Source organism: Pan troglodytes, chromosome 15 (genome assembly GCF_028858775.2).
Source record: "Pan troglodytes isolate AG18354 chromosome 15, NHGRI_mPanTro3-v2.0_pri, whole genome shotgun sequence".
Taxonomy (NCBI): Eukaryota; Metazoa; Chordata; class Mammalia; order Primates; family Hominidae; genus Pan; species Pan troglodytes.
This window is the reverse complement of record NC_072413.2, coordinates 27821608-27842016: the sequence shown is the minus strand read 5'-3', so window position 1 is coordinate 27842016 and position 20409 is coordinate 27821608. Positions and strand designations below refer to the sequence as shown.

The 20409-nt window shown below is 36.3% G+C and overlaps 1 protein-coding gene across 4 annotated transcripts in view; it reads left to right on the top strand.

Moving 5' to 3' along the window:
- PRKD1 (protein kinase D1) overlaps nt 1-20033 on the top strand; it is a 353235-nt gene extending 333202 nt beyond the window's left edge. For all 4 annotated transcript variants that reach the window (XM_016925950.4, XM_024348689.3, XM_063792825.1 and 1 more), the window contains 2 exons: nt 18152-18237; nt 19056-20033. In XM_016925950.4, coding sequence (XP_016781439.2) covers nt 18152-18237; nt 19056-19274 — 305 coding nt within the window. In that variant the 3' untranslated portion in view covers nt 19275-20033. The remainder of the gene's footprint in view (nt 1-18151; nt 18238-19055) is intronic.
- Nucleotides 20034-20409: the final 376 nt, after the last annotated feature.

The following is a 20409-nucleotide window of genomic DNA, read 5'->3' as shown; positions in this document are numbered from 1 at the left end:
TTGCACCACTGCACTCCAGCCTGGGCAACAGAGTAAGACTCCATCTCAAAAAAAAAAAAGAAGTGACACCACTGGTCAAAATACAAAGCTAGTAAGTAGCAGGGGCACAATTCTTACCCAGGTAGTCTGAACATACTTTTTTTCAGTACTAGCCCTACGTCTTTTCTAGTTTACAGGCAATATCTAGTTCTAGGTTCATTCTTTTTGTTCAGATGTTCACCATGTGAAAAGGCTAGTACATTTGTAAACATCTCTTATGTGATGCCTGTTACTGCATATGTTGGTATAGAAATGAGAAAAGAATGTACAAACTGCTTAGGAGAAATTAAGTTATTAGACTGCTATTGGTATTAAATGCCAAGAGCTATCCATTATCAGAGCTTTAAGTTACCATTAGCAACAACCTTTAACATCCTCTAATTAGTTGTAAATCATAGGTAGATGGATATATCTTAAAGGAACCTGTGGCCTACAAAAGAGCTATCATGTGTGCCAAAGGAATAATTAAATATTTTTCATAATTCAACAAAGATGAAAAGTAAAGTGTAATTAAGTTTCTTTCCCAGGAGACAGAGAGAATTATCAAATAACCTTGTGACCAGTACCCTTGTTAGGAAACATTACATCTAAATAGAGCTAACCATTATGCTTGATATTGCTCATCTAGAAATCCAGTAAAATAACTTGATCCTGTTATCAGAATGCAAATCCGTAATACCACTGAAGCCAATCAAACACTTTCCTGTTACACAGGAATTGGGTGTGGGGAAACAACCTTCATGTCTTTAAATCCTTTTTCTAGGAGTAGTGGAACAAATGATGCCCCGTCTCAGCTTTCATGAAAATTTGACTTGCTATGTAACTATAGCCTATTAAGACAAAACCTATTCATGCCAGAAATGAATAGTTATAAATTATGAACTTTTAATTATCACTAGTAATAGACACCGGAGGACTAGATAGCAAAGGCTCAGGAAACACTTGTTGGGAAATCACAATATACGTACACAGTAGGTAATACAAAAGTAGAGGACAGAACATTAGATGTGCTTCAAAGAACTTGAATGTTAGTTGGGGAGACAAGTTATGTGATGTTGGATAAAATGATAATATATTTCCTTTAATTGTTACCTAGGTGGAAAACCAGGGCCTCCAAGTTCAGGGGAAGGAGAATCACTTTGGACTTTACCAGTTAGGACTCCACTTTCAGAGGAGATAGAATTTAGGCCAGTCAGTGAAGAATGGAAAGAAAGAGACATAGCATTTTAGCAAGAGGGAATTATACAGGATAATTCAAAAGGCATTTATATTTGACTAGGAAGTACACATTTTACTTGGCTATAGAAATGTCTAAGCACTAAAAATTTCCTACCACTCAGATGAAGTGATATGGAGACCAGCTCAGATGGGAGATAGAACCCTCACTTTTCCAAATGACTCAGTACCTCCTTATGGCTCACTCTTGCCTTTGAGGCACAGGCATTTTACTGTTTGCGAACTAAAGCTCTGGATGGCAAAAAAAAAAGTTAGCTAGCTGCTGATGTATGAACAGAACTCATGCTTGAATATAGAGAAAAGTTAGTTAAATTACATCATGATATCAGTTAAGGTGTCACAAAAGTAGTTACTGGCCCACGTTCTATCCCATTATCTTATTGAGAAGAAATAATTCCATCATTAGAAGTTTTAATGGAGTTGAGACCAAATAGTTTTAATTTTAAGCTTGTAGGACCTGACAAACACACCAGCAAAACTATTAATCGTATCTGGCACAGGGTGGTCACAGCTGATGTTAGATTAATTTTTAGTCTAGGATACTTTAAACCACACCAGAAACACTAAGAATCCAGATCCAGGGAAATAAAAACCCAAGCACCTCCATGATTTTGACAAAGATAAAATGTCAACAGTCAAGTAGTTTGAGATAGAGAGTCGTATCTGCCATTCTGAGGAGTCATCACTTACCTTCTTTGGGCTTCAGTTCCTCATCTGTAAAATGGGAAATGATTCCCACCTACATAATGAGGTTTTACAAAGATTGAATGAGATAAAGGTTATGAAAGGCATCTATAAAGGCAGGCGTGGGGTGAGCCAAGAATTTGCATCAGAAGGAGGACAGCAGAACACCAAGCACTTGCCCTGGCTGGTAACCAAAGATTGATCGTATCATTTTAGAAACGATGTGCAGGATTCCTTAGTGTTCTTTGGACATATTGCTAGTTGTAATGTATTTTTTTTTCCTGGCATGAAAAAGCAAAAGAAAATGTTATAAGGTACGATCTTAATAACATGCATAGATGTGTCAGAATTACAAATTTCTTTATTATGTATTTTTTCTGTTAGTGTAGATGTTGACTTGTACAATATAATACCTATATCTTGGGGTGCTTGAGTAGTCATTGCACTGCTTGATCCTCACAGCAATCCTCTGATAAGTGATTTGCTTTCGTCTCTGCATTAGGGAGAACCCAGAGAGGTTTCATGATCTTGAAATCAAGGGCTTAGACTGGAAATCATTTATAATTTGTCTCCATTCTTTACACTGTACATTGTTGTATACCAAAAGGGTGCTTATTTCTTATGGCTTGATATTTAGGAACCTATAGAAATATTTTACTCATTAATTATTCCTGCTAAGATGATTTAGTAAGCTGAGTGCTGGCATTCTGCATATATGCCTGCTAATACTTTATCAATGAATTAACAGGACTCTTGTGTTTAAATAACAGAAACCTATCTGTAACTTAGGCAAATAAGATACTTTATTGGCTCACACAACTGGGAAGTCCAAAAGGTAAACCTCTGATTCAGCTAGATCTTAAAGCTCAAGTGTTATTGTTTCGCCATCTCTCAGCTCTGCTTTACTTTAAGATGACTTCTCAAAGCAATGATACCCTAGCAGCTCCAAGCTTATGTACTACTTATTGTCCATGAATCAGAATGGAAAAGGGATCAGCTCTCCATAGCTGTAGGGTCTCTGGAAGGGGCACTGATTGGCTATGGTTAACTCCCTTAACACCCAGGGAACAATCATTCGGCAGCCCCAGGAGCCTGGCTCTGATTGGCCATACGGATGATGATGACAACCTCCAGGTGGAAGAAGGAAGTTCCTGCAAGGAAAAGATGCTAGGCTAAAAACAATCACAAAAGCATTAACAGATGTCCTTTATAAAAATAGATGTTTTGTGTGCAAAGTAAGGTATGATTTGAAAAATAAGAGAAAATTTGAAGAAAACTTAGCAAATGGTGTTTCCAGTAAAATGGAGATAGTAAAATTAATTAAATATTGAAAGAAAAAATATGAACAAATATGAATAGCTCACACTTTTACAGCATTTGCCCTGTAGCCAGGCACTATTCTAAACACTCATATGTGAATTCGTTTAATCACCCAGCCTTTGAGTATTTACTCAAAGGATTGTTTTATTATTGTTTCCATTTTGAAGATTAGGTAATGCAGGCATAGATGGTTAAGTAGCTTGCCTAGGTGGGGCCAGGGTACAAATCCTGTCCGCTGGCTCCAAGGCAGATGCTCTTATCCAGGATATTGACAGCCTCTTGATTATCTTTCTAATGGATTTAGCCATGCTGTCACATTAAATTTTTAAAATGCTTTCACAGGCATAGAGCTAGAGTAGTAACACAAATTTTAATAATTTCTAAAAGTACTGGGAAACAGGATCACACTGTGATCAAGAACTGAGTTGCAAGCTGTACCATTTAGTATCTTAGTGATCTCATCCACATTACTTGTTCTCTTAGGTCTCAGTTTTCTTTTCTGATATGGTGATGCTAATTCCTTCCTTACTGGGTTATTGTAAGTATTAAATGAGATTGTTCTGGAAACTGCTTAGCACAGTGATTGGCATGTCTATATTAGTTTAAATATTGATCATTTTCCGTTTCCCAGTCACTTTATAGTCTTTTCTTCTGTCTATCTGTATGTATGTATTTAGTTTTTTATAAATGTAAGCATTCATATATATAAAACTACAATTGTGTATAAAGATATGTAACTGAATGCATTTATGTATAACTTACAATAGTTAAGTAATATAAATTATTATAAAATACATTATAAGCAATATATAACAAAGTACATACATACATCATATATATAGTTATGCATACATAACTATATAAAAATGCATGCCTACAAATGAAACATTCCAGCATGAATTATATATTTACAAACAGTTGCACAAAAGGAGAGTCTAGCTCATTATGGGGAAAGAGTGTGGGAACGTTTCAGTCTATCCTAAGGCAGTGTTGTATGTTCTCCCATATTTCATTTCATCATTATGGCTGTGTCGGTGGTCATGTGTTATCCTCCAGTATATCCCTCGCTACCCATCAGTAATTAGACATGGTCTTGCTGTCATCTCCAACTTTATCTCATACCGGATTAGGCTTAAAGGTCAACACATTCATTCTGTTACCCTTCTCGGTTCCTTGAAAGAACTTGTGTACCTATTTTTAAATATTTGCTTTAAATTTACTTTATCTATGGAAGGGCAGCTCAGTATCACTTAAACATAATTTTAGATGACCAGGTACAACTAAGGAGAATTGCACCTTATCATTTACCAGTATGGCCCTCCTTTCATTGTATTTTTAGAAACAAGAACAAGAAATAGATCAAGATATCCCTCATGTTTCTAGTGTCTGGTATGTCATAAGGGTGAATCCCAGACAGTGCTAAAAACCCCAGAAAATTGCAAGCAAGACTCAGTCTGTGAGTTAAGAAGTAGGTCGCAGGGGTGTGGAGCTTAAAAATGGAAAATGTAAAAACTAGCTATTACTCAAAGCAAGAATATTTGTAAGGCAGGAGATTTCTAGTAATTTTGCCAAAGAGCCTCTTTGATAATGGCTTATTTTAAACAACCTGTCATGGCCTAGCTATAGATCTATAGCAGGCATTTTTTAACTTTAGCACGCCAGCAGTTAATTAGAGGAGCTAGTTAAAAATGGAAGTTCCCAGGCTCTACCCCCTTAAACCGCCGTTTTGCACTGAGAACATAAGAAGTCCATGGTCCATGGACTACCCTTTCAAAACCGCTGCTCTGGAGCCCAGATCCCCAGAAATAACTTACAGCTGATAGAGCTCTAAAACAATTTTGAATTCAGTTTCTGATATTCAAAGGTAGATACATTATAAAATTTATAAAATCATTTATAAATTTCTGTCATTTCTAAAATATTTTTGTATATTTATCATCTTCTTTATCAGATATATAATATCAGGACATGTAACTTGTTCATGTTACAGATTGCCATGAAAATAGTGAGAATAAAAAAAGAAGCACAAGTATCTTTTTTCACGAATAAAGAAGAAACAACTATAAACTCCAGGGAAATACAAAAAGTTGTATAACAAAGTCGTGTATAATAAAGATGCAACTAACCTATGTGTCATGATTTTTAGCAATTAAAGGAATGCAGGGGCCAGGCGTGGTGGCTCATGCCTGTAATCCCAGCACTTTGGGAGGCCAAGGCAGGCGGATCACCTGAGGTGAGGAGTTCAAGACCAGCCTGGCCAACATGAAACCCCGTCTCTACTGAAAATAACAGAAATTAGCCAGGCGTAGTGGTGCACACCTGTAGTCCCAGCTACTCGATAGGCTGAGGCAGGAGAATTGCTTGAACCCAGGAGGCAGAGGGTGCAAGTGCCTCTGCACTCCAGCCTGGGCGACAGAGCCAGACTCTGTCTCAAAAAATAAATAAATAAATGAAATAAAGGAATGTAGGAAAAGAGAATCTCTTTAACACTTAAATTCTCCTTTGGGTATAGGTTTGAAGATATGGGGTTACAGGCTATAGGAGATATGGGTTATAACCTAGAATTTATCAGTTAATGTTTATAAATTACTCCACATATTGCTGATTAATTTTGTTTTATATGACCTGTAAACCAAGCGTGTCTGAGTTAACTATAATTATGCAAAAGAATATGCATAACGAAGCTTCTACAACACCAGGAATAAGGAGAACAAAGAAGTGAAGGGAGCCGTAAAAGCTCTCACATCCACCAAGTTCATAATGGGATTCTGCCAGAGTGAATGAGTGGTGTTATGTGTGTTTATGTGTATCATTTAACATACAATTTAACCATCAAAGCTTAAAGTTTTTAATAAATGTCACATAGATTATCTAAGATCCTCCATACTGTGTGCCAGGCACTATTCTAAATTACAAAGGTGGCCAGTGCTATAATTTAACATATCCAGATTAATTGGGAGAAGGAGGAAAACAATAAGATAGAGAAAACTGGAATGAAATTATTCATCTGTGATGGAAAGAAATCACACTTTTTCAAAGTGATTCTTCTCAAACTATCTGTGATAAAGACCAGTTTTATCTTATTTCAATTTCTAAACATATGGACCAGTACTTTGTAAAATGTACTTAAAATGTGACTGCAATGTTAAATAGCTATAAAAATTTCCAAAGACTTAGTCTCACTTTATATACTTATCTCATCGTTGACTGATTATAAACAATTCAGACCAGCACTGATTCATAGATCACTTTAAGCAGCACTAGTTTAGGGTCAATGAAACAAGTATAGAAGATACTGCATTTATTATTTAGAGGTATGGAAATAATTAGAAGAAAAATGTTAAATATTTAAAATAGGTAGTCTCCGGAAAGCAGGTCTAATAATGAGATATAAGAGGCTTTATTTATTTATTTATTTATTTATTTTTGCTTTTGTACATGTCTTACTGATTTAGATCTTTTATCAGGTGCATCCAATAACTTTCATAAAAAAACTAATAAAAATAAAAGGGCATGGCGTGGAAGATAAATGGAGTAAATAGAGTACAACGTTTTGTAGAACTATAATTCTTCCATGCATGGTCTAAAAAGTGTCTAAAATTTGAAATAAATAATATATAATATTTATATGTAAATATTCACTCAGGAGCTGTGGATTACAGTTCTTTTTCTATAATTGCTGCAATGTGACTGAGCAGTTGAAGATGCAGTCTTAAGTCACTCAACTATCATGTCCACACAAAGAATAGTCAAGTGTGAAGGTCAAATGAATTCTGTCTTCCTACATTCCTTTATTTGCTCAGAATTATAACACATGTAGTAAATGATTCTTCTCTACAGCTGACTTGATGATATAGCTGTTGTTTTCCACAGAGTTTATTCTTAGAGGAAAAGAAATGACACAGATAACCAAGCGATATAAATTGTATAGTTGGTGAAGTGAGATATAATTTGCTTCAGTGCAAGTCGTTTCACTAGGAAAATGATGACAGACCTGTAGCGATGGATTGGAAAGCGTTTGTTAGCGTCATAGTACATTTCCATTATCAAATTGAACTGATGTGTTCAATTAGAGATATACAGTAAATTTGAGGAAGGTTAGTAATGGGCCATGAAGATTCCCAGAGAAGTTGCTATTTTTTTCCTTCTCAGTTTTCATATTCCTTTATATGCCATTAGAGAGGCAAACAGGCAGTAATCAACACAGAGGCAGCCTCGGAAATTGTCTCACAATGAGCCCCTGACCCCTGCAGACAGAAGATCATTTTCTGTGTTCACAGGTGAAGTCTGAAGAAGCACCTATTCCCGAGTCACCTGCTGGGTTGTTTCTGCTCAGCTTCAGAGTCACATGGTTAGTCGGTATTCTCAGGAATTGAGACCAGACGGGAAGCCTTGACATTTGGTGACACAAACACACACACACACACACACACACACACAAAACTTTAGGAATAATGCAAAGCATAGGAAATGCCTTTAGTGCGTCACAGTCTGATAATTTTGCCTTTAGTGCACTGAAGACACTAAAGGCAAAATTATCAGATTACGATGGTGCAACCAGTGACGCGAGTTTCTTCCACTTGTGTGCTCTGGCAACCTCCATGGTAGTATTTGTGCTTCTTTTTCCTGATAAGCACAGCTATAATTTATTCTTCCAACTGGTCTCAATCCTCAACTATACAATATAGAATACACGGTATCTCAAGGCATAGAATGGCTATCATAATATACCACTACATTTATCAAGGCATCTAAATTTTTAAGATATTTTTGCCATTCAACTTGGTAAATTCAAATTAAATTGGTCACAAGTGTGTTTTTTCTCCAGAAATTGGAGATTGAAAAATATAGCCAGTACAAACACAAAGCAAAGCTAAATAAAAGCCCAGCACCATTACCACATGGTATGTTTTCAAAATCCAACAGTGTTCCAGAACGCTAAACACTTAAGTTGGAAGTAGCACTTTACCATGAAAAGGAACCAGCTGTAGGTCCCTCTTTCACAACATATTGTTCAAAACAAAAAAATAACCCCATTGAAAATAAGCCTCGGGTAGATGAGACCCAGAAATCCAATGGTACGAGAAACAAAAGAAAGACAATTGTCATTTTAATAATTAAACTGTGTTTGTAACAGTTTATGAGCCTTGCAGATCCAGCGAGCCTGCTGAATATTAATGAGTAGATTGATTTGTCAACATATTAACACACTGTCAGACATAACGGCATGGAGGAGAGGCGAGGAGACTAGCCAGTGAACTGCTTAGAAATGCTGACTGGGTGCCAGGAAATTTAATCAGAATTGATAAGATGAAGTGAATTATGGTGGTCAGAACCTCCACTGGGGTTTAACATTCTAAACAATCTCAACTTAAGATTCTGGAATTAATTATGTTTAATTTTAATAAAAGAATATTAATCTTATACAATAAGAAGGAACTTTCCAATTATGAGCCAAAGGCTTAAAATGACTTGAAAAATATCTACCAGTAGAGTGATTTTTTTACATATATACCTATGTATACATATTTCAAAATCCAAATAAGGTAGTATCTGCAAAGCATGTCCCATTAGGAAAAGAATCATTTATTTTGATAGCAAGCAAAATACAGTTCATGAGATTTTCTCTAACAAATGATATTTATAGAGAGAAGCTGCTCAGAGGTTTTAGCAAGCACATTGGCATTGTAAATGCTCAAAATTGGCTGTTTATTTGCCATTCAAAATAGAAATATTTCCTGTATATTTCAATTACAAAGTTAGTTTCATTTCTGAATGTACATCATAGTTTAGTTGAAATATATAACACCTGAGTTGTGTGTGGAGATGTCTGAATAGAGGATCAACAAAAATATTCTGTAAGTTTGCTTTCTTCCATAACAACAAAGAATAATACTTCAAAATACAGGATGTTAAAAATCTTATCTAACCCCTGTACTGCTCCCAAGTGCCAATCCACTGAGTAATTATCTAGAATATTACCAAATTGTTCTAGTAATGGAAAATACACAATTTCATGAGCAGCCCAGTTTCTTTTTAATTTGACCCCAAAACAATGAACAAAAATGTTCATTTATTTATACACACTGATAGAACAAACCCAATCCCTTTCCAAATAAAGACTCATCTCAGAGGTTTGAAAGCCATCATCACGTCTCCCCCAGCCTTCTCTTCTCCTGCACAAGTCAGTTCTTTCTTCACCCTCCTGTTCACTGTGGCACAAGCACTCTCTGCTTTATCTACGTTATCTTATAGTCAACCCTCAGGACTGATCTGACTTAAGGGTCAATGAGTCTAATTAAGAGTAAAGTGGGCTGGGCAAGGTGGCTCACACCTGTAATCCCAGCACTTTGGGAGGCCAGGGCGGGCAGATCATCTGAGGTAGGGAGTTTGAGACCAGCCTGACCAACATGGAGAAACCCCATCTCTACTAAAAATACCAGGTGTGGTGCCTGTAATCCCAGCTACTCAGGAGGCTGAGGCAGGAGAATTGCTTGAACCCTGGAGGTAGAGATTGCGGTGAGCCAAGATCACGCCATTGCACTCCAGCCTGGGCAACAAGAGCAAAACTCCGTCTCAAAAAAACAAACAAAAAAAAGAGAGTAAAGTGAAACGACTACTTCCCTCATTACAAAGTACACATTTCTGTTAGCACAACATAAAATAATATTTGATTTGGGGATAAGAAATAGGATCATACTGAGTTTACTGTGGATTTAAAACGCAGATTTCATTCTTACATATATTGTTGATAAGCCAGATTTTCCAATTCTGTACTTAGTCCTTTTGAGGAGGTTGAGAGAGAAGGACCTAAATAGAGGACATAGTTTCAATTGTCTCCTTTAAGTTATTTTACCAGCATGGCCCATAGCTCCAGTCTGTAGTTATTTGGGAAATTATTTGTGTAATCCAATTTGTTTGCTCTTCCTGTTGGCAACTTCTGAACAGAAATTATCCTTAAACCCTTCTATCTCTGCATTCCGGATACTGAACAAGATGGAGCTGAGGACAGATACCTCTATGATTAGATACCTTTCTGTATATTTATGTCCATCTATTCAAGGACCCTTTGGGCAATATTAAGCCAGTTTTTAACCACTATCAATGTTCTCATACCTCTAGCTCCTTGCTACTCAAAATGTGGTTTAAAGTCCAGCAATATTGGATTGCCTAGCAGCCATTAAAATACAGACTATCAGGCCCCACCTCAGAACTACCAAATCAGAATCTTCAGTTTAAGATCTCTTAACTATTTTTCATATGTATGTAAAAGAGAAGCACTTCTTAGCACAGTCATGCTCAACTGTAGCTGCACAGACTTGAGGCACTTCTGCAAATATTGATACAAATATCAATATCCTCTCCTAAGGATTTTCACTTGACCTTTGGTTTGAGTATCAACATTTAAAAATAAAACTTCCCAAAGGATTTTAGTGTGTAGTCCATTAAAACGAACATTGTAAAATAAACATAATCTGCATGGCAGTTACTCTCAGCATCATTCTGATTTTCTAAAAGAAGTCACTGATCTTATGATCTGTTATATTTTGTAAGGTTGTGATGCTCTACCATCCAGAAATATTTTTAGCCAAAATATACAAACCATATGCCTAGTTCATTAAAATGAAACCAAGTCCAGTATGAACATGATCAGAATAATATAAATATATTTTGATTTCTTCTTTAAATTTTGAATCAATTGGGCTTCAGTTTGGAGGCTGCTGTATGGGTGTGTTTAAACAATTTATGATTTCCAAGATCATATCCCCAGTTTTCAGGAGGAAATGAAATTGGATGAAAAGCAAAGGAGTAACCATTGATAGAATAACTTTCTACAGAGGAAAGAAGTGAAAAGGAAAGGTGCCGACTCGAGTCTCTAAAGGTCTTGCACTTCATTGGATTCCAGTAATTGACTCCGGAGCGAGTGAGACGATGATTTCCAGTGGCCTTGTTTGCAGCCGGCAGCCTCTGGTTTCAGTCCCTGAGAGGAGCGTCCCAGTTAGTGTTGCTGAGCAACAGCATGCTGGGTTGAGAGCTGGAATGTGAAGGGTTGCAAAACGATTTTTAAAATAAACACACAACTTCCCATCAGCATGAAGCAAGCCAAAGGGAGAGAAGTACTAAGCACTACACTGTGACAGGTGGTGAGGCAGAATTGAAAGGGAAAAAAAAAGAGAAAACACTTGCCTGAAGGCAAGGAGCTTGAAGGTTGATTGGCGAAGGCTCTATCACCAGAATGATTGTTCTATCTGGTTTCTATTTTGAAAAGACACCTGAATAATTTGGGGTGGAGAGAAGTCGGGGGAAAATGTACTGTGTCTTGACAAAAGAGATCAGCCTTGAGGTTTCACAGGTGATTTCCCGCCTGAAAAATACACATTGTAAAATAAACATAATCTGCATGGCAGTTACTCTCAGCATCATACTGATTTTCTAAAAGAACTCACTGATCTTACGATCTGTTATATTTTGTAGAGTTGTGATGCCCTACCATCCAGAAATATTTTTAGCCAAAATATACAAACCATATGCATACAATATGGGTATTGAAACTTAGAGCTAAGAAAATGGCGATTTAAATTTCTATTTAATGTATTCAGTCTGCCAAATTAGCAAGCATTTTTCTAATGCATTACAGTTTAAATATATTTTACTTTAAATATTTATAAAACTTACGTGCAAAAAAAAGGAATACCCAATCTGTGTGACCTTAAAGGAGCTAAAATCTAATGATGAGAGTGTGGGGAGATAGGCATGTATTGAAATAATAAAAGGAAATAAAATGGGAAATGGAACATGATTGAAAGGTGTGACCTGGGGAACCTATTAAGAATTTAAATATGTCCAGTTACAGTCTTTTCTTAGAGTTTTCTGCAAGCTTTGGATGCCTTTCAGTTTAGCCACAACAATGACACCTGTAAATCTACCTTCTGCATACAAAACACCTGTTGTATCTACACACTTGGTATTTGCTTTAAAATGGAGAATGACTGCAATATAGTGTGTGCAACTTCAAATATAATTCTGTATTTTGTTGTTATTGTTAGAAAAAATGGAATCTATATCATATTCTGATGGAATGCTTCTTTTCATATTAGAACATAAAGCCCTCTGCACCTGCATGTACCATTTAATTTTGTCTTTGTTCAGGTATCCTTGTGCACCTAGCAAATAGGCTGCACAGAACTTCGGCTATCCTAATAGCTGCTGAAAATCGCATTCTGCTAAAAGATAATGTTTGATAAAATTTTCTCTTTGCTTTCCTGACTTTTTTTGTCTCTAAACTGATAGGGCAAGGAGAAAAAATGCTGTACAGGAAGTTAGAAGGAGAGTAACTGTGTTAGCCAAAAATTTATTGTAGCAAAAGAAACATTAGATTTCAAAAAATAAATATTTTTTTTATAATTTATAGGGAACATTATTGTGAATCCATGGCTAGAGACATTTTATAAAGCACAAAACTCTGCTCATGAGGAGAAAATTTTAAAATGGAAATGTACACCATACAATTGTTTAAAATTTTTCCATAAGAAGAGAAAAAAAAGACTTCCCACATGCCCGGTTGTGGCTATTTAAGAAACTTTAGATTTAAGACAAGGTATTAAAAAGATGAAAGGAGAGGATTGAGCTTAAGCATGAATAAAGATAATCAAATTCTCAGAATAATGTTAGAAAGACTCACCCCCCAGAATAAATGAGGAGGTATAATCAGAAAATAATCATACCACTTTTCGAAAAGGTTGGTGTCGTGTTTACTGCAAAAAAAAAGGAGGAACTAGCCACTGCCTGTTTTACTCCTGTGTCCTTCAGGAACAAAGTGGTGGGAGGTGGGGGTATTCAAACTGAGAAAATAGCAGGGGAAGAGGGTACAGGGAACCCAAGAGAATAAAGGATTCTCATTTCCCCTACTGCTTTGGCCCTTGTTCCATCTCTGCTATTTAAACGGCATCTGTTTATTGCCTGAAACCACTGAAAGACCGCACTATGTTCCAATATATCTTACCCCAAGAAACCTAGGTATTTGGATATAGTCCTTTTGCTGTTTTTATAGAAGGAGGTACAGGGTACCAAGAATGTCTGAGGCATTCTTCCCGAAGTATCTCTTTTGCACAGGGCTCCAGATTTCTGAGGGCCCCAGCTCCTTGTGGAGCTGCAGGTAAACTGGAGTTTCGGCATTCCTCTACACTTCCCCACTGGGGCACGAGCATCCTAATCTGCAGCTGTGCCAGATTATGACATTTCATTCTGCTCCACTCCTTACTTCCTTCCCTCCCACAGCCAGACCATGTTCCCTTTCTCCTTTACTTTGTTTTTGAGAGGAATTCATAGAATGGCCCAATTTTGTATGTCTCCCACATTGTCCCTCTCACTACTCTCCTGCAGTTCCAAAGGCATGTCCTACCACCTTCACTCTAGATCTAAATTCTGAATTTTGATGTTAGTTTTGGAACTGGACTCCAGACCCCAGTTGGGCTCTTTTTTCCCTCATTGTTGGCTCTCTTCTGGGACTGCTGTGACTTCTCCAGCTTTACTAGACTGACTGTTCCTTTACAACTGGCTTCCCCTTTCCCTTGTCTTAGTGTCTTTATCCTTGATAAATTACACATGGCAGTCTCTGCTGGGAGCTGGCACCTATGGGAAATGGAAGTATCACAAAAGTGCACTCAATAGCAGCTATGAGATGGGTAAATGTTCAGAGCTGGACACACTACATATTGAAGAAACTAACAGATGTGCTTTTAGAGCCGTGGTAATTTTTAATAAATCATAGATAAAATGAGAGATACCAAGGTATTTAAGACAAGTAGAATTTCTAAAAGGGGGAAAGAATGGATTCTGAAATTATTCAACAAGAAGCTCGATAAAATGAGAGAGATACCAAGGTATTTAAGACGAGTAGAATTTCTAAAAGGGGGAAAGAATGGATTCTCAAATTATTCAACAAGAAGCTCAGTATTTATCCTTGACAAAATTCTAGAATGAATGAATGATTAAATAGATGATTTGCAAATATTTAGAAAACAAATCTTGGCCCTGAGAAGAAAATGACTGAAAGTCAGTATTTGTCAGTGTTAATTTACTTAAAATGTATTATTCCAGAACAACTGCACTTTTTTTTAAGTAGGATTACCAGATTGGTAGAATGAGTCTTACCAAGAACCGATGTGTCTCAATGATAAAGCATTTGAAAAAAAAATAGCCTAAAATAGCCTTTGGAGAAGATGGTAAATATGAGCTACATAGGAATAGTTCTAGGAGGAAGCACTGCCTGCTTTTAAGACTTGCTCAAAGAATAATTAATAGGCCTGGCAGTTGGTAATGTGTTTTGTGATAGAGTCAGAAAGCCCTATGTTTAGGCCTTATCCTGAAAAAAGTTCTAATAATTGTATTAATACATAGCAGATAGGGTTATTCGGTGTGGACATGACAGAAAGCTGGGAGAATTAACGATATGAGGCAGAGCTATGGTCACAGAGATGCACATACACATATACACACATCCTTGCATTCAAGCACATAAAAGTGTGGTGGAAACATAACTAAGAATTTAATTATGACTGTAAAAATAAAATATTAGTTAATTTTTGAGATAATTATCCACTTATAATGATAAGTTAATGGCATAATATGGCCGCAGTCTGCCATAGTGTTTAAGAGCACAGGCTTTGAATTCCAGTCCCCCTGGGTTTCAAATTCAGCTGTATTGCCTAGGAGCTGTCTGACTTTGACCAACTTACATGGCCTTTTGAAGCATCACATTTTCCTTTTATTAAAATGGAGATTAAAATAATAACTACTTTCAGGGGGTTGTTATAAGGACTAAATAAGAATATGAATGTAATTTTTTAAAAAAGAATGAAAACTCCTCAATCCTAGGCTATATGAATAATATATTTGCGTATAATTCAAATTGGCAGTTAGTGAGGAAAATGTTGGTCAGTGATGATCACTGAATTTTAACAGGGACATTGAGTAGAGCTAGTGAATATTAAAATCGAGGTGTACAGGAGGACTAAGCAGGCTGAAAGATCTGAAGGAACTACAGAGGTGAGATTAAGGGGAATGAATCACTGTCTCCAAAGATGTAAAGAACTGTCATATAGAATAAAGTTCTCCATTGCATCTAAAACATAAATAGGACTAATGACAGTAAGTTATAAAAAGAAAACACTTTTTTTTTTTTTTGCTTTGAGTAGGATATGAATTAAAGGTCAAAGATTCAAAATGGTGTATTGTGTCATGATGTCATCTGTGGTCTGGGGAGGGGCATGCATGTGCCTTTGCAACTAGATTGTGAGCTTTTCAGGGTCAGGGCTTGATCATTAACTTTTTATTTCATAAGTAATTGCCAACAGGAATTAAGGAAGATTTGATGAATGAACAGATAAATGAATGATTTATACATACATAATACATCTGAGGCTATTTTATTACATGAATATTGTATCAATGTAGACATGGCCAGTAAAGAGAATATTGGAAGGAAAAAAGCCTCTAGACTGTGTTCAAAAATGTTTAGTAAAATGCATTTTGGATGGTATAGTTAATGCTGGATTGTATACAACTTGATTAATAAAAAGGATATTTTAAGAGTTCCAGAAAAGTAACAAGCAGAACAGAATTCTCAACTACAAATGACGGACCTATTTTCTCACTAATACCATGGTCCCAACATTTAGCTATAGGTGCTAACATTTAATAGTTCATTATTTCTGTTGTGTGCTTCCAAAAGCCACAAAATGTATGTATACACACACACACACATTTATTTATACATACACGTTTCTCCTCTAATTCTCTCCTTATATCCTTAACCATTTTCTCTTGGAGGTAGTTGCCATTGCCTTGTTGTGCTTACGCAGGTCACTTGGGTTGGGTACTGTGGCGTAGTCAGACTAATGATTGTATGCTTCATTCAGCAGAACAATTTTTTCATTTTTACTTATTCCATTCCCTTCAGACACTTCTAGTTTCCCCTCTGATAGTACTTCCCTCCCCATTATGCAGTGTGGTTCACTGTTGGGGCCCATTTGGGCACAAACCAGACCTTTTGTTGAGTTACTGTACTCCTGCCTTTCTAATTACAGAATTCCAAACAGAATGAGTGAATTAATGACATGAATTTATTTCCTGCAGTGTCTAGGGCAGCGTAATGCTGCAGCAAGCTTGCAATAGCACATAAGCTCTCCCTTCACTCCTTGTCCTCCATTTTTGCCGTGTGACTTCACAGCAGCAAGAATGGAAGGTGCACTTTACTCACCAGTGAGTAAATCATGTGAATGGATATTTTAAAGCACATGCCCTATACGCAGTTCACAGAACTATACTTTAAAAGCTCTCTGAGAACACATGCTTGGAATATGAAAATGTACTGAGTACTGTATTTCTTCAGGTATCCTAGGTAAGGCAAGAGTGTATAGGCATAGGCAACATTTAAATGTGTGTTGTTGCATTTCATTTCTCCAAATAATTGTTTGATATTTGACTCTACAGCCCTTCAGGGCAGGCAAATACTTGGAACATTAGCACCATACATATATGATTCTCAATTACCAAAAGACTGTAGAAGTCACTTTTCCTTGCCTGACACTGGGAAGGATTCTGATTGAAGGAAGCAGTCTTTGTTCCTCTGGTCTCATGTGACAGTCTGTATCTTCAGGTCCATACAGGTTGATGCACACCAAAAAGTGGATTCAAAGCTGCCTATTCAAGACTTGGTGATAGGGAAAGATGAGGAGTTAATTTTCATTTTCGTTTATCAGCTGCCTGTTTGATTAAGATTTTTGGTAGGAAGAGCCATCTTTCAGACATAATGCCTAGGGTAGGTTAAGGGCAAAAATTAACTCTTTGAAATATAAATGCTTCCATTAGGTTGGCAGATTTCACTAAGCTCTTTTTAGGAAGAAAATGCTAAAATTCAAAAAAAGAAACATGGAAGTTATTACAAGAATGAGAAGTGTGAGGGAATGACTTTAATAAATAATGAACTATTAATGACGTATACTGAAAATATAATGTCCAGAAAAGGAGAGTGAGAACTCCATCACATGGTACTGTGGGTAACTAGGATGATTTTCAGACTAGATAACGATGAGTATTACTTTTTCTTCATAAATTACACTCACAGACTCCCCAGTCACAAGCAGAGTACTAGGCCAGAGGGATTGTGGTTCTAACCCCTCACAGAACATTTCTTGTTAAATAGACTTCTTTCCTGTCTTCCTCTAGAAAGTCTATGAAGGCTGATATAATTCCAATACATTGGTTATTTTTGAAAGCAAAAGCAAAGTGAAAGCAATTCAAGTGTTTTCTTCTTGGGCTGTTGGTTTTCAGGCTCCAAGTTTATCATGAGATATGATCCATGTTATGATGTATTTTTTCCATACAAATATGATGTTCAGATGTCTGTCATTTTAATTCAATACTGTGTGAACCATTGTGTGTATTCAAACGTCTAGCATGTTTTATAACAAAATTAGTAAATGCTTTATCTTGAATATTAGTTTTATCCTGCCCATATTGTAAGACATATTTAAATGATGTACATATAAACAAAATTTCTAAACTAAAGAAAGTATTAAAGAGTAGACCAATTGAAATTCATATCATACAATAGACTCTAATACTTCTTCCATAATTACTTCCAACTTCTTTTTTTTTTTTTTTTTTTTTTTTTTTTTTTTTTTTTTAGTATCCAAAATAAAATGAAGGCCAAAGTTTCAGTATTCTTAAGAGGACTTTTTTTTTGGTTCTAGTGCCTTGTCACTATGCTGCATTTAACTGTGTGAAATAGCAGATGTGAAATAAACTATAAATGAATTATGCATATGTTACAGATTTGTCATCTATTTTTACTGATAATTTTTTTCAGCCATTGATCTTATCAACAATTTGCTGCAAGTAAAAATGAGAAAGCGCTACAGTGTGGATAAGACCTTGAGCCACCCTTGGCTACAGGTAAACAATAATCACTGAGTTTTCTTAGTTGAATGAGCTTCTAAATATTTATAGGATTTTGATATTTAGAAATCTTTTGCAATAATTTTTAAAGTGTGATTATTCTAATATCAATTTATTTGCTCAAATGCATGCAACTTCATAGGATTTAATAACAATTTAGTGTTTCTAAACATTTTTCTCTACCAGGATAATTTGATAGAAGAGATACACACACGCATATACACACACACACACAGCCCAAAACCAAAAGGCAAAACCAAAAATAAATAAATAAACCAAGGATCATAACAGACCTCAGAGGACCAGATTTCAAAAGCATCTGTATGTGTAATCCTGATAAATGTACAAATAGATGCCCATCTGGTCATGCACTGTACTCATTTAGAAGCTATATTTTTAAATGCTAGGTTATTATGTATGGAACAAATGCATGGCAAATACAAAGTATATGGATGTGCTTTATTATTTTCACATAGAATTTAAACTTTAGGAAACTAATACTCTGAAATACTGAAAGATTATTTGTAGGCATTAAATTTCAAAGGAATACCGGCATTCCTGATTGCTTGACTGCAAACATTAATTGCCCACTCTTTGATCCATGCTATCATATAAACAGTATGTATTTGCAAAGGTTAGACAAATAGGATGGCTTTGGTGCTGACGCTGTCACTTGAGGATGCGTGATGAAAGATTCAGCGCTGTTAGAGTGGAAGGAAAAGGGTAACTCGTAGATTGCAGAAACTGACATCATATGAAACAGTATGTTGAGTTGTAATGATCTCTATGGTAATATTTTGGAATTTCTTCTTCAGGACTATCAGACCTGGTTAGATTTGCGAGAGCTGGAATGCAAAATCGGGGAGCGCTACATCACCCATGAAAGTGATGACCTGAGGTGGGAGCAGTATGCAGGCGAGCAGGGGCTGCAGTACCCCGCACACCTGATCAATCCAAGTGCTAGCCACAGTGACACTCCTGAGACTGAAGAAACAGAAATGAAAGCCCTCGGTGAGCGTGTCAGCATCCTCTGAGTTCCATCTCCTATAATCTGTCAAAACACTGTGGAACTAATAAATACATACGGTCAGGTTTAACATTTGCCTTGCAGAACTGCCATTATTTTCTGTCAGATGAGAACAAAGCTGTTAAACTGTTAGCACTGTTGATGTATCTGAGTTGCCAAGACAAATCAACAGAAGCATTTGTATTTTGTGTGACCAACTGTGTTGTATTAACAAAAGTTCCCTGAAACACGAAACTTGTTATTGTGAATGATTCATGTTATATTTAATGCATTAAACCTGTCTCCACTGTGCCTTTGCAAATCAGTGTTTTTCTTACTGGAGCTTCATTTTGGTAAGAGACAGAACGTATCTGTGAAGTAGTTCTGTTTGGTGTGTCCCATTGGTGTTGTCATTGTAAACAAACTCTTGAAGAGTCAATTATTTCCAGTGTTCTATGAACAACTCCAAAACCCATGTGGGAAAAAAATGAATGAGGAGGGTAGGGAATAAAATCCTAAGACACAAATGCATGAACAAGTTTTAATGTATAGTTTTGAATCCTTTGCCTGCCTGGTGTGCCTCAGTATATTTAAACTCAAGACAATGCACCTAGCTGTGCAAGACCTAGTGCTCTTAAGCCTAAATGCCTTAGAAATGTAAACTGCCATATATAACAGATACATTTCCCTCTTTCTTATAATACTCTGTTGTACTATGGAAAATCAGCTGCTCAGCAACCTTTCACCTTTGTGTATTTTTCAATAATAAAAAATATTCTTGTCAAAATATGTGTCCACCTCATTGAATTATTTTCATTCATCATTCACACTAGGGTTTTCAGGCCAACTAGAAGCAGAAGTGTCTGCTCAAAAAGCAGGAAAAAAGCTCATAGTGTAGAATGTAGTTTTATCTACTCTGAAGCAGTAAAAGTATGTTTCAAAGTGGAGTGAGGCCTTCCTGTCTTGCATGTGGTTTAATGTCTAATAGAAAGGAAGGCTTTCAAAGTGAAAAGTGACCAAAGCCAAACAGAGTGCTTGGAGGCATAGTTAGGATGACTCTGAGTAGTTGGAATATTGCAAATAGCATCTTAATGTAGCTTCCTGATTTAGTCAATATAAGCTGGAGATTTATTAGAATACCAGATCTGGTTTCTTTTCATATG